We start from the raw sequence: 12292 nt of genomic DNA on the forward strand, positions 1-12292 counted from the left end.
TCTGCATTCTTAAGAGAATCCCTTTTTATATATTTTTTTTAAATACTGTGTCATTGCATGTCATTTTATAAAAATGTTTAACTTTTAAGTACACAACTTTTTTTAAGTTGTGTTTAGCAATTCAGGGTTGTGTACTATAAATTGTATGTTTTAGTCAGTTACACGATGATAATGCATTTGAATTATGTTATTTACGACTTAATATGAAATGAGAGGTTTTCTGTGGTGGCGGAACTCTCGTGAATCTGAATTTTATTACATCTCTAATGACAATGTTAATACTGTATGTCACTTTTCTTGTGCTTTGTATAGTCTTTGAAACAATATTAGTTTGTAATTATTTTGTAATTGTGTTATACACATTTAATATGTCTTCTCCTTTTCAGCCTCTTTATAATCAGCCATCAGATACAAAGGTGTATCATGACAATATTAAAACGTAAGTAGTAGTTAACTGTTTCCTAGAGGGGACTGTTGTGATTAATAAATAAGCATCGCTGGAGCATATTTTCTTAATCATCATGGCACATTTCTTATACTGTATCTTTTATTTCTTTAACAGTTAATTTCAGATGAGATTAAAAATGTGTCATAGTGTTGTATTGAAGGCGAGACGTATACTATCAATATAAAATATTTACCTTGGTTTTGTGTTCATGCCTTGTACATACTTATCTGTTCCTTTCCAATTACTTCAGTTAAATCTCTTGCTCTGTGTGAACCATTTTTTTCCTTCACTTTCTCCTTTTACCTACTACATTAATTTCAAATGATAAATTTATAAATGAAAAAGAATACTTGCAGTATAGACCTTTACAAGGGTTGTTGTTTACCTTTACTGTGAGAGCAAGTTAAAAGGATGAATTAATGAAAGTAATTGAAAATTTAATAATTGAAATATGTTAGTGAAGTTAACCATCCGTCTATCTATCTATCTATCTATCTATCTATCTATCTATCTATCTATCTATCTATCTATCTATCTATCTATCTATCTATCTATCATCCAACCCGCTATATCCTAACTACAGGGTCACGGGGGTCTGCTGGAGCCAATCCCTGCCAACACAGGGCGCAAGACAGGAAACACACCTCTGGCAGGGCGCGCACACACACACACTAGAGACAATTTAGGATCGCCAATGCATCTATCCTGCATATCTTTGGACTGTGGGAGGAAACCAGAGTACCCGGAGGAAACCCACACACACAAGGAGAAGCGAACCCAGGTCTCCTAACTGCGAGGCAGCAGCGCTACCCACTGCGCCACCGTGCCACCTGGAGTTAACCAATATACAATAAATAGAAATTGTACTTTATGACCTTATCATCCTTGTCTTCTTTTTTAATTATAGGTATTGTTTGTTTTGGTGTTCTTTTACTTAATTTTTTCCCCCCCTTCTGCAGGAATCAAGTGATGCGAAAAAAGTTAATCCTGTTTTTTAAGAGGAGGAATCATGCAAGAAAACAAAGGGTATATAAACTAAACAGTAAACAATAATTTTTTTTCATTTACAGTATACAGTGTAGTAATATTTCTTTTTTTTATCTCTGAATGAAGGATGGTAGACACTGCCAAATTAGTCATTATTTATTAAAAGTACTGTTTGGGTATAACATTTACTTTTAGTGTGGGCTCTGATTATGCAAGTTTGTTTGCCATTAGCAAGTGGCAGTTGGAATCTTTTCTGATAGCATACCGAGAATATACAGTGCTGGATTATGTTAATGAGTGTAGCTGTTAGTTTTTTGACATAAAAAAATCAGTATGTCCTTTCTGGATTGTACATTCGCATTTGGAAGCACATACTGAATACACATCTGATAACTGTCTGAATGTAAATTTTAGGTTGCATACACATACCCTAACGAAGCAAGAGTGGTTTGTTTATAAATTTCTTTTGACAAGGCATAGAATATGCATCACAATTTGAGTAATAATAAAATGCAAATCAACAAAATTTTAAGTCCTCTTTGTTTATTAATTTATAATGAATAGAATTAGTATCAACATCTCACTGGTACATTCTCATTAAACTTAAGAAAATTACATGTATAGACAGAGCTTACTGACAGACTTTAAAAAAAAAAAAAAAAAAACTTTTTCCCCTTTCCCTTGGAATCGAGAGGATCTGCTATAGTTCAGAGTCATTATCAGAGACTTATCAGTATGGAAAAAAGAATTTGAATTATTATTCTCGGTATCCTCTGATATTAGTGTTTTTTTCGTTTTAAACAGCAACATACAGTGCATCTTTGTACTGACATATAAGTATCTCCTGAGACCTCACATTACCTTAAGTACTCATGAGTCTAGCCAAGATTATTCTGTCTTGTACAATTCAAAATTGTACAACCCTTAAAAAAAATAACTTTAAAACTTATAACTGATTTTAACTATAAAAATGTAGTATTTGAGTTGTTCAGACTTGATTAAATATTAGGAGTTCAAATAATTTTGTTTTCCAGTTTCACCCACCGTAAAATTATGTGCATATTTTAATGATTACTGCTTTTTTCCCCAATGATAGGAACAGAAGATCTGCCAACGATATGATCAGTTAATGGAAGCATGGGAAAAGAAAGTAGAGAGGATAGAAAATAATCCCAGGAGGAAGGCCAAAGAAAGCAGAACCAGGGAATATTATGAGAGGCAGTTTCCTGAAATTCGAAAACAAAGGGAGCAACAGGAACGATTTCAGAGGTAATTTAGACACGTAATGCAGAGTGTTGCACAGGTTTTTAAATAAAAGTGATATTTGCCTCACTGCTTTGAGGTTCTTATTTCTTTGTTTCTTCTATTCAAAACTTTATATAATGTCATTTTTATTATGCATTTTGATTTATTGTTTTGTTCCCAATAATGTCTTAGATTCTTTGCATGTGCTTTTCCTGAGGGTGACACTGTTACTACTAATCTTCGTAACTCTGCATTTACATTTCTGGCCCAGTCATTACCTGTATAGAGTATACAACTGGTGTTAATGTTTGTGTTTGTTTTCTATGGGTACTTAAATTTCCTCCCATATCCTCAAAATACATACATATTGTGTTAACTTGTACCACAAAATTGGCTTAGTGCAGTTAATTGTGTAAGTGTGTCTAAGTGTAGTGTTTTTCTAGAGCTAATTTCTTCCTACATTGTTCCTAGTGCTGATAGGTTCAGATTTGGCTGCCTATGTTCAACTACTAACACACATTTGTTCGGGAAATGGAATAAAACGTTCAAAACACTAAAATAATGCATCCAGAAGTGTAAAAAGTATAATAATGATTCAAATTCTTAGCAAGCGTCACTGTCAGAATCTTCAGAATCACTTTTGATTTCACTGTCTATTTCAATTGCACTGCCTGAAGACAGATTCACTTTGTCATCACTGCTGATGAGAGGTAACTCCACATCACTGCATGCGTCACTGTCAAGAGCATGCAACACTTGGGCTGCTGAAAAATGTTTTAACGAGACTCCATTACTGCTAGGCACGTCTACAGGTGAGAAAAGAAGACATGCCTATATCATTGCCTGGGTAAAGCTTGGGTCTACCACTTTTAGCACTGTTTTTACAGACTGAGTGACACTCCGGTGTAATGCTAATGGACATAATAAAGACTGCTGTATTTAGAAGTGGGACCTCAAACGAGTCCAATGGGGTGATACCTGTTGGAGGTCAAATTCCTCCTAGTTCTGGGGTAGGATCTAGGCTTGAGTGATAAAAGGCTAAAAAAAATCCTAGAAAGAAGAATACTTCAGATGTAATAAATAAAATTATTCCATATCGCAGGCCTTTTTGTATTGGTGGGGTGTGATGTCCTTGAAATGTCCCCTCACGGATAATATCTCGTCGTCATTGGATTATTGTTAAAATTATTAATAAGAGAAAGGTTATTGATTTGAAATGAAATCATACTGCTTAGCCGGAGGTTAGTAGTAAAGCGGTGACTGCCCCAGTTAGGGGTCATGGGCTTGGGTCAACCATATGATATGCGTGTGCTTGATGGGCCATTAGACGTTTCTTGTAAATAAAGGCTTAGTAAAAGTACAAATATAGAAAGGTTGAAAATGTGTTCAAGTATGTCCATTTATCAAGCTATAAATATTATATACTCCTCACTAAAAACAGACATTGATTATTTTTTATTCAGTTACAATTATCCTATATCTGTTTACAGTACTAACGTTAACTCCCATTTTACACAATATTACACGTTTAATCATGGACTTACCATCAAATTCTTTTAAACATAATTTCTAATAAACTTGTGTGTTATTGAAAATATGTAATACTGATATTTTTAATGTGAATATACATGTTTAAATTAAAAGGTTGACTTCGGAAACATCAATACTTTAGTATCGATCTCCCCATCCCTACTTGAGGGGTACTTTAGCTCCTCCACTAAGGGAAGTCTTTAATTCCTCACCTGGGGCCTCATTTATAAAAAGTTGCATGGATTTGAGTGCCAAAAACATCAGGAAAACACACACAATCCATTCTTAAACAGCTAGGTTTCTTAAATGCCTGCCTTACCACCTCTTGTGGCACCTTGTCAGATGCTTTTTACAGATACACAAATGCTTAATGAATCTACTTTTCCATTGCCTTATGCTTTCACTGCATTTGCCAGACAGCAAAGATCTCATCTGGTTTTACCCTCCGAGGCATAAAAATAAACTGCATTTCTCTAAATTTAACCTGATCACTGAATATTTTTCTAGCACTCCTTACAAACTTCATTACCTGCTCCAAAGGTTTGATTACTTGATTTTTTCCACACTCCAGTTAATCACCCCTTCTTTTGTAAACTGGAATGTGCTCGCTTCTTTCCCAAACTTCAGGAATTCTCCCTTCACAAACAATCTTGAAGCAGAGGTCTATCTTACAGTAGGTCGAAGTGTTTTATTACAATGAACATCATTATTCTATTCGTTCTTGTAATTGGTTAGTTTCTCAGTTTACTTATTCCAGGTATCCATAATCCTATTACTATCCCTGTTATGATGTCAGTACATAAAGCAGCAGAGAAAAAGATGAGCTTTTCTTGAAATTCTTGGAGTTTTTGACAAGATGCTGAATGCAATTCCATGTTAAGTTGATTCAAGTGATGAATCATCAACAAAAATAAAAAAGTGGTTATCTCATAATGCATAATGCTGTGCTCACACATTATGGGACAGACAGGCATCCAATGAAGTCTGGGAGCCTAGCTTTTTAAACTACATATGTGAGTTAGGAGAATTATAAACCCAAGAGTCACAAATGAGGAAGAAATTATGGTCACAGATAATCATATGACTCACAAGGTGTTTTTTTTTTTTGTAGGGTTGGTCAGAGGGGCACAGGGCTTTCAGCAACAATAGCAAGGAGTGAACATGAAATTTCAGAAATAATTGATGGGCTTTCTGAGCAGGAGGTGAGTTGATAACTTGTATCTTAATATATATCAAACCTAAAGAATGTTTAATAATTTTATTTCTTTTCCTGTTCATCATTTACTTACAGAATATGTGTGATAAAAAAGAACAAGTGCAAATAATCAAATGACTGCTAAGTGCATACTATTCCAGTGATTAAATAATAAAATTTAGATAAAATAGTACCTTTTTTTCTGTGTAACCCAAATGAGTTTTGTCCATTTAGGATATAACTATATTCTAACTGATGAGGTTGCAAATGCTGCAGCCAGTATGCTACATAATGAAGTTTGGTTGAATGATAAAGTAGTCTACATTAAAGGACAAGTTCGGTATTTTTCGAGTCAAGATTATTTATTCACAATCATGGTATATATCAATTTGCCACATGGAGTTGTGTTCTGAAGTAAAGCGTTTTTTATAAGTTAAAAAAATATATATTGTGTTTTTGTGTTTTAAAGTGTCTTATGTGATTCAGCTATTTTAAAAGTGCTTGTCTTGTTCTGTGGCAACTTCACTCATTGTGTGGTAGTATATACTTTCCACCTTGAAAAGTTATCTCCAAACACTGTTCATGACATTATTGAATATTGAATTCCTAGATGTAAATTGTCTCTGTTCTGTAAACGACAAGACAATCACTAAAAAATGTAATACAGTCACTCACAGTCTTTCACTATGTGATGAAGATCATAGACAAGTCTTCAAAACTGTCAGCATTTCAATTATTTCAGACATGGGCAGCTGCAAGCATCTGCATCAAGGGAGGACAGCAGCAGCAGTGGTGTACAGTAATGCTGTAATGATTATTAAAAATACCCACCCACCCATTCATTATCCAACCCGCTATATCCTATCTACAGGGTCACGGGGGTCTGCTGGAGCCAATCCCAGCCAACACAGGGCGCAAGACAGGAAACAAACCTCTGGCAGGGCGCCAGCTCACCACAGGGTGCGCACATACACACACACCAGGCACACACTAGGGACAATTTAGAATCGCCAGTCTACCTAACCTGCATGTCTTTGGACTGTGTGAGGAAACCGGAGTACCCGGAGGAAATCATTAAAAATAATTTTAACTTAATTTAAAATTGCTGCAAATCACTATTCAAAACTTGATCATATTATGGACTTGAGTTAATGCTTACTGAGAAGAAACATTGAAACTTAATTGTTTTTACTCACTTGAAATGTTATTTTATTGTACCGTCCTCAGCAGGAGAGGCTCAGCATGTGCTAGAATATTCAATAATTGGTTTATCATGCTTGAGTCTATTTCATCGTGGCTTAACTCTATCCCATAATATACCCTTCCAATTTCCTCAATTTTTTTTGTAACCGTGTGTATACACAGCATGCTGCAGAAATTTCTTAATGTGAAGAGTTGATTGGCACTTTGAACAACAGTATTGACAAACAGATAGCCTTGGCTTCTTCAGAAATCTAAGGCTTTGATAAAAAATGCAGTATAGGGTAATACATTCAAATTTGTACAACGTAAAAATAATAATAATAATAATACATTTTATTTATATAACGCCTTTCCCATGCTCAAGGCACTTACAGAATATAAGAAAGAACGGCAGTGTATACAGTATATAGCATTGTACAAACCAGATAAATAAATAAAGAAGATTAAGACAGTGAATTCTGGAAAAAAAAACAGACAACATAATTGATGGTCTAGCACACACACACACACAGGTTACATTAGCAACTTGACAGAGAAGTAAACTGAGAGAAGGGTAATAAAGTCAAGTAGAGCTAAAAGCCTTCCTGATCAGATGAGTTTTGAGTTGTTTTTTAAAAGAATTTGTGGAGTCAGCTTTTTCTGATTAATTTCGGTAGGTCATTCCAGAGTCTGGGCGCTGTACAGCTGAAGGCCCTGTCACCCATGGAGTGTAGATTAGTGTGGGGTACAACAAGATTGCCAGAATCAGAGGACCTTAGTGGGCGGGCAGGCACATAGTGATGGAGAAGGTCACTGATGTAGTTTGGCGCAACGTTATTTAAAGCTTTGTAGGTTATTAGTAGGATTTTATATTCGATTCTGTAAGACACAGGGAGCCAGTGAAGACGGAGCAGGATGGGTGTGATGTGCTCGCTGCTGCTGGTTCAAGTAAGGACTCTTGCAGCTGAGTTTTGAATAAGCTGGAGCTGTGATATAAGAATAGAAGGGGCACCTGCCAGTAGGGAATTACAATAATCGATGCGGGATGTGATAAAAGCATGGACAAGTTTCTCAGCATTAGAGAAGGAGAGGAAGGAGCGAACACGGGATATGTTACGGAGGTGAAAGTAAGAAAGTTTCTTAATGTGATTTATGTGGGCAGAATAAGAGAGGGAGGAATCAAAAATGACACCAAGATTTTTTACAGTAGAGGCAGGTCTGATGAGATCACCGCCAAGATAGACTGGGAAGGAGCTCATTTTATTAAGTTGCATTTTAGTCCCAATTTGCAGGAGTTCAGTTTTATTGCAATTTATTTAAAGAGTTCTGCTCCATCCAGGTTTTAATTTCACTAAGGCAGGTTGTGAGCTGAGAAAGCTCTGATGAAGTTCCACTTTTAACACTGAAGTAGAGTTGAGTATCATCTGCATAAAAATGATAACCCAGTCCATAGCTATGGATAATATGGCCAAGGGGAAGCATGTAAATACAGAAAAGCAGAGGACCAAGGACAGAGCCCTGAGGAACTCCTTGTGTGACCGGCACTGAGCTGGATCTGCTGTTGCCAAGACTAATAAACTCTTGCCTATCAGTCAGATAGGACTTGAACCACTGGAGGGCAGTGCCAGAGATACTCAGCATGTTCTCCATTCTGGACAGTAGGATGTCATGTCTGACAGTGTCAAATGCTGCACTGAGGTCTAACAGAATTAATATGCTGGTTTGTCCAGAGTCTGCTGCCATAAGCAAATCATTGGTTACCCGTAGCAGAGCAGTTTCACAGCTGTGCCGCACTCTGAAACCAGACTGAAAGGGTTCCATCAAATTATTAGAGGTTAGGTAATTGGTGAGTTGGGAAGCTACAACACGCTCAAGAACTTTTGACAGGAAAGGTAAGTGGGGAAATAGGCCGGAAATTGTTAAGATCGTCAGCATCAAGACCAGACTTTTTTAACATTGGGGTTACAGAAGCAATTTTAAAAGTGATCGGCACGGAGCCAGTGTCAAGGGATGAGTTTATTATTGTTGTAACAGTCGGGATTATGGCATGAAGGCAGGATTTAAGTAGTGTGGTGGGGATGGGGTCCAGTACACAAGTAGTCAGCCTCATCTTACAAAGCAGGTTATTAACAAACGCAGATGTGACTGGTGAGAACTTAGAGAAGGAGCTGGATGGAGTGGGAAAACAGGGAGAGATATAAACAGATGATGTATTTATGTTAGTTGAATTATTTAGATCGTTAATTTTGTTACGGAAAAAGTGGAGGAATTCCTCACAGACTTCAGTAGAAGAGGTAGTTGGGCCAGATGCGGGTTCGAGTAGTTTATTAACTACAGAGAACAAAACCCTTGGGTTATTGTGGCCACTTTCTATTATTCTGCTGTAATGAATGTTCTTGGCAGAAGTTAGTGCTTCTCTGTAAGCTCTTTGGTGGTCAGAGAAAGCCTGGATGTGCACGGTGAGGCCAGTCTTACATGACATTCTCTCAAGGCGTCGGCCAGCTGCTTTCATAGATCGCAATTCTGAGTTATACCAAGGAGCTGAACGTTTAAAGGAAACCTCCTTATGTTTTAAAGGAACTGTTTTATCTAATGCTGAATGAAGGGCTGAGTTATAGTGGTCAACAAGACTATCTAGTGTTGATGGAATAGCTGAAGACAGTAAAAGATCAGAAATGGATCCAGAAAGGATAGAGGGACAGATATTTTTAAGGTTTCTGTAAGAAATTTGTTGTTTGCAGGTAAGAGGAGGGAAAGGCAGTGAAACAGTGAAAAATACTGCTTTATGGTCAGAGTCCCAAATCAGTGCTGTAAAAGTTGGCAACAAATAGTCCAGAAGTGCAGATCAGATCCAATATATGACCGCCAGAGTGGGCTGGAAAATCAACATGTTGTGTGAAGTCAAAACAGTCCAGTAAGGATAGGAATTCATTTCTCAGTTTAGATGTGGGGGTGTCAGTATGGATGTTGAAATCACCAAGAAGGATAATTCTCTGAGAGTAAGAGCTTAGGTGGGTCAAAAGTTCAGTCAGATCGGATAAGAAGGATGCATTGTATTTTGGGGGACGATAAAGAACAATGAGTGAAACAGGACCTGATTTCGTTATTAGTTTAAGAGCCAGACACTCAAAAGACAATGGGCAGTCAATTGGGATTTGTTTAATGTTTAAGTCAGCTCTGACAATTACTGCAAGCCCACCACCTTGTCTTGAGCTGCGAGGCTCTGTGTGGAAAGTGAAACCAATTGGAGTCGCCTCTGTGAGAGACGCAAATTTGTTTGGTTTTTGCCAAGTACAGTGGAATACTGACGTGCACACTTGACCATCACACACCACAGTACCACTCTGCATGAATCTTTCTCCGTAGGATATGTGAAACATAGCACAGAATGTAATGGATGAAAACTAGGTAAAACCATGTATAAAATCACTAGGTATGAAATTACAATGTTTTCAACACACTTTTAGTAATTACCATGCAAGATGCACCACATTCTATAAAGAGAAAGGAGTAAATGGCATAAAGTAGTTGGGGAAAGCTGCAGGTGAAGAGCACAATGCTGGAAGACTCCTGGACATGGCAGACTCAACAGTGTATGAAATTTTGACAATAAATAGTCTGTTTTCTTTGCTTGATGTTGATACAAGTCCAAGTTTGAACTGTGGCTGTAGACAGAAAGACCAATGCATAATGTAACTTAACTGCATATGAGGCACCATTTAGGAGAAAGAAGGATCATATACAGTGGTGTGAAAAACTATTTGCCCCCTTCCTGATTTCTTATTCTTTTGCATGTTTGTCACACAAAATGTTTCTGATCATCAAACACATTTAACCATTAGTCAAATATAACACAAGTAAACACAAAATGCAGTTTGTAAATGGTGGTTTTTATTATTTAGGGAGAAAAAAAAATCCAAACCTACATGGCCCTGTGTGAAAAAGTAATTGCCCCCTTGTTAAAAAATAACCTAATTGTGGTGTATCACACCTGAGGTCAATTTCCGTAGCCACCCCCAGGCCTGATTACTGCCACACCTGTTTCAATCAAGAAATCACTTAAATAGGAGCTGCCTGACACAGAGAAGTAGACCAAAAGCACCTCAAAAGCTAGACATCATGCCAAGATCCAAAGAAATTCAGGAACAAATGAGAACAGAAGTAATTGAGATCTATCAGTCTGGTAAAGGTTATAAAGCCATTTCTAAAGCTTTGGGACTCCAGCGAACCACAGTGAGAGCCATTATCCACAAATGGCAAAAACATGGAACAGTGGTGAACCTTCCCAGGAGTGGCCGGCCGACCAAAATTACCCCAAGAGCGCAGAGACGACTCATCCGAGAGGTCACAAAAGACCCCAGGACAACGTCTAAAGAACTGCAGGTCTCACTTGCCTCAATTAAGGTCAGTGTTCACGACTCCACCATAAGAAAGAGACTGGGCAAAAACGGCCTGCATGGCAGATTTCCAAGACGCAAACCACTGTTAAGCAAAAAGAACATTAGGGCTCGTCTCAATTTTGCTAAGAAACATCTCAATGATTGCCAAGACTTTTGGGAAAATACCTTGTGGACTGATGAGTCAAAAGTTGAACTTTTTGGAAGGCAAATGTCCCGTTACATCTGGCGTAAAAGGAACACAGCATTTCAGAAAAAGAACATCATACCAACAGTAAAATATGGTGGTGGTAGTGTGATGGTCTGGGGTTGTTTTGCTGCTTCAGGACCTGGAAGGCTTGCTGTGATAGATGGAACCATGAATTCTACTGTCTACCAAAAAATCCTGAAGGAGAATGTCCGGCCATCTGTTCGTCAACTCAAGCTGAAGCGATCTTGGGTGCTGCAACAGGACAATGACCCAAAACACACCAGCAAATCCACCTCTGAATGGCTGAAGAAAAACAAAATGAAGACTTTGGAGTGGCCTAGTCAAAGTCCTGACCTGAATCCAATTGAGATGCTATGGCATGACCTTAAAAAGGCGGTTCATGCTAGAAAACCCTCAAATAAAGCTGAATTACAACAATTTTGCAAAGATGAGTGGGCCAAAATTCCTCCAGAGCGCTGTAAAAGACTCATTGCAAGTTATTGCAAACGCTTGATTGCAGTTATTGCTGCTAAGGGTGGCCCAACCAGTTATTAGGTTCAGGGGGCAATTACTTTTTCACACAGGGCCATGTAGGTTTGGATTTTTTTTTCTCCCTAAATAATAAAAACCACCATTTACAAACTGCATTTTGTGTTTACTTGTGTTATATTTGACTAATGGTTAAATGTGTTTGATGATCAGAAACGTTTTGTGTGACAAACATGCAAAAGAATAAGAAATCAGGAAGGGGGCAAATAGTTTTTCACACCACTGTAATTAGAGTATTCATCTCCTGTAAGTGTCTGTCTGTGATTCAGTGTGTCTGCCAGCAGTGCATATAAAAATGTGGTTTGAGGATGAATGTGCCTCTGCTGCTCATTTTAAATCATTTGCAGTCACAATGATTTGATGTAAGATGCGTACATAACTAGAATCCCTAAAGCCTACGAAAATGTTCTTAATGCCGGGCAACCTTAAATTCCCTTGCACCTCTTCATCAGCATCTTTGTTTTGCAAATCTGTCAATCAGCACTGGCAAAAGGCAGCCTGCTCACTCATCCCCCACTGAGGCTGCTGAAGTCAGACAAAATTCTCACAGAAGAAGTCTCTTTATCTGG

The 12292-nt window shown here is 37.6% G+C and overlaps 1 protein-coding gene across 1 annotated transcript in view; it reads left to right on the plus strand.

Moving 5' to 3' along the window:
- The window catches only part of ncor1 (nuclear receptor corepressor 1), a 237649-nt gene that overhangs the window by 77767 nt on the left and 147590 nt on the right, over positions 1-12292 (plus strand). The window contains 4 exon segments of the mRNA XM_051931234.1: positions 387-439; positions 1408-1474; positions 2532-2704; positions 5322-5412. Coding sequence (XP_051787194.1) covers positions 387-439; positions 1408-1474; positions 2532-2704; positions 5322-5412 — 384 coding nt within the window.

Source organism: Erpetoichthys calabaricus, chromosome 8 (assembly GCF_900747795.2).
Source record: "Erpetoichthys calabaricus chromosome 8, fErpCal1.3, whole genome shotgun sequence".
Classification (NCBI taxonomy): domain Eukaryota; kingdom Metazoa; phylum Chordata; class Cladistia; order Polypteriformes; family Polypteridae; genus Erpetoichthys; species Erpetoichthys calabaricus.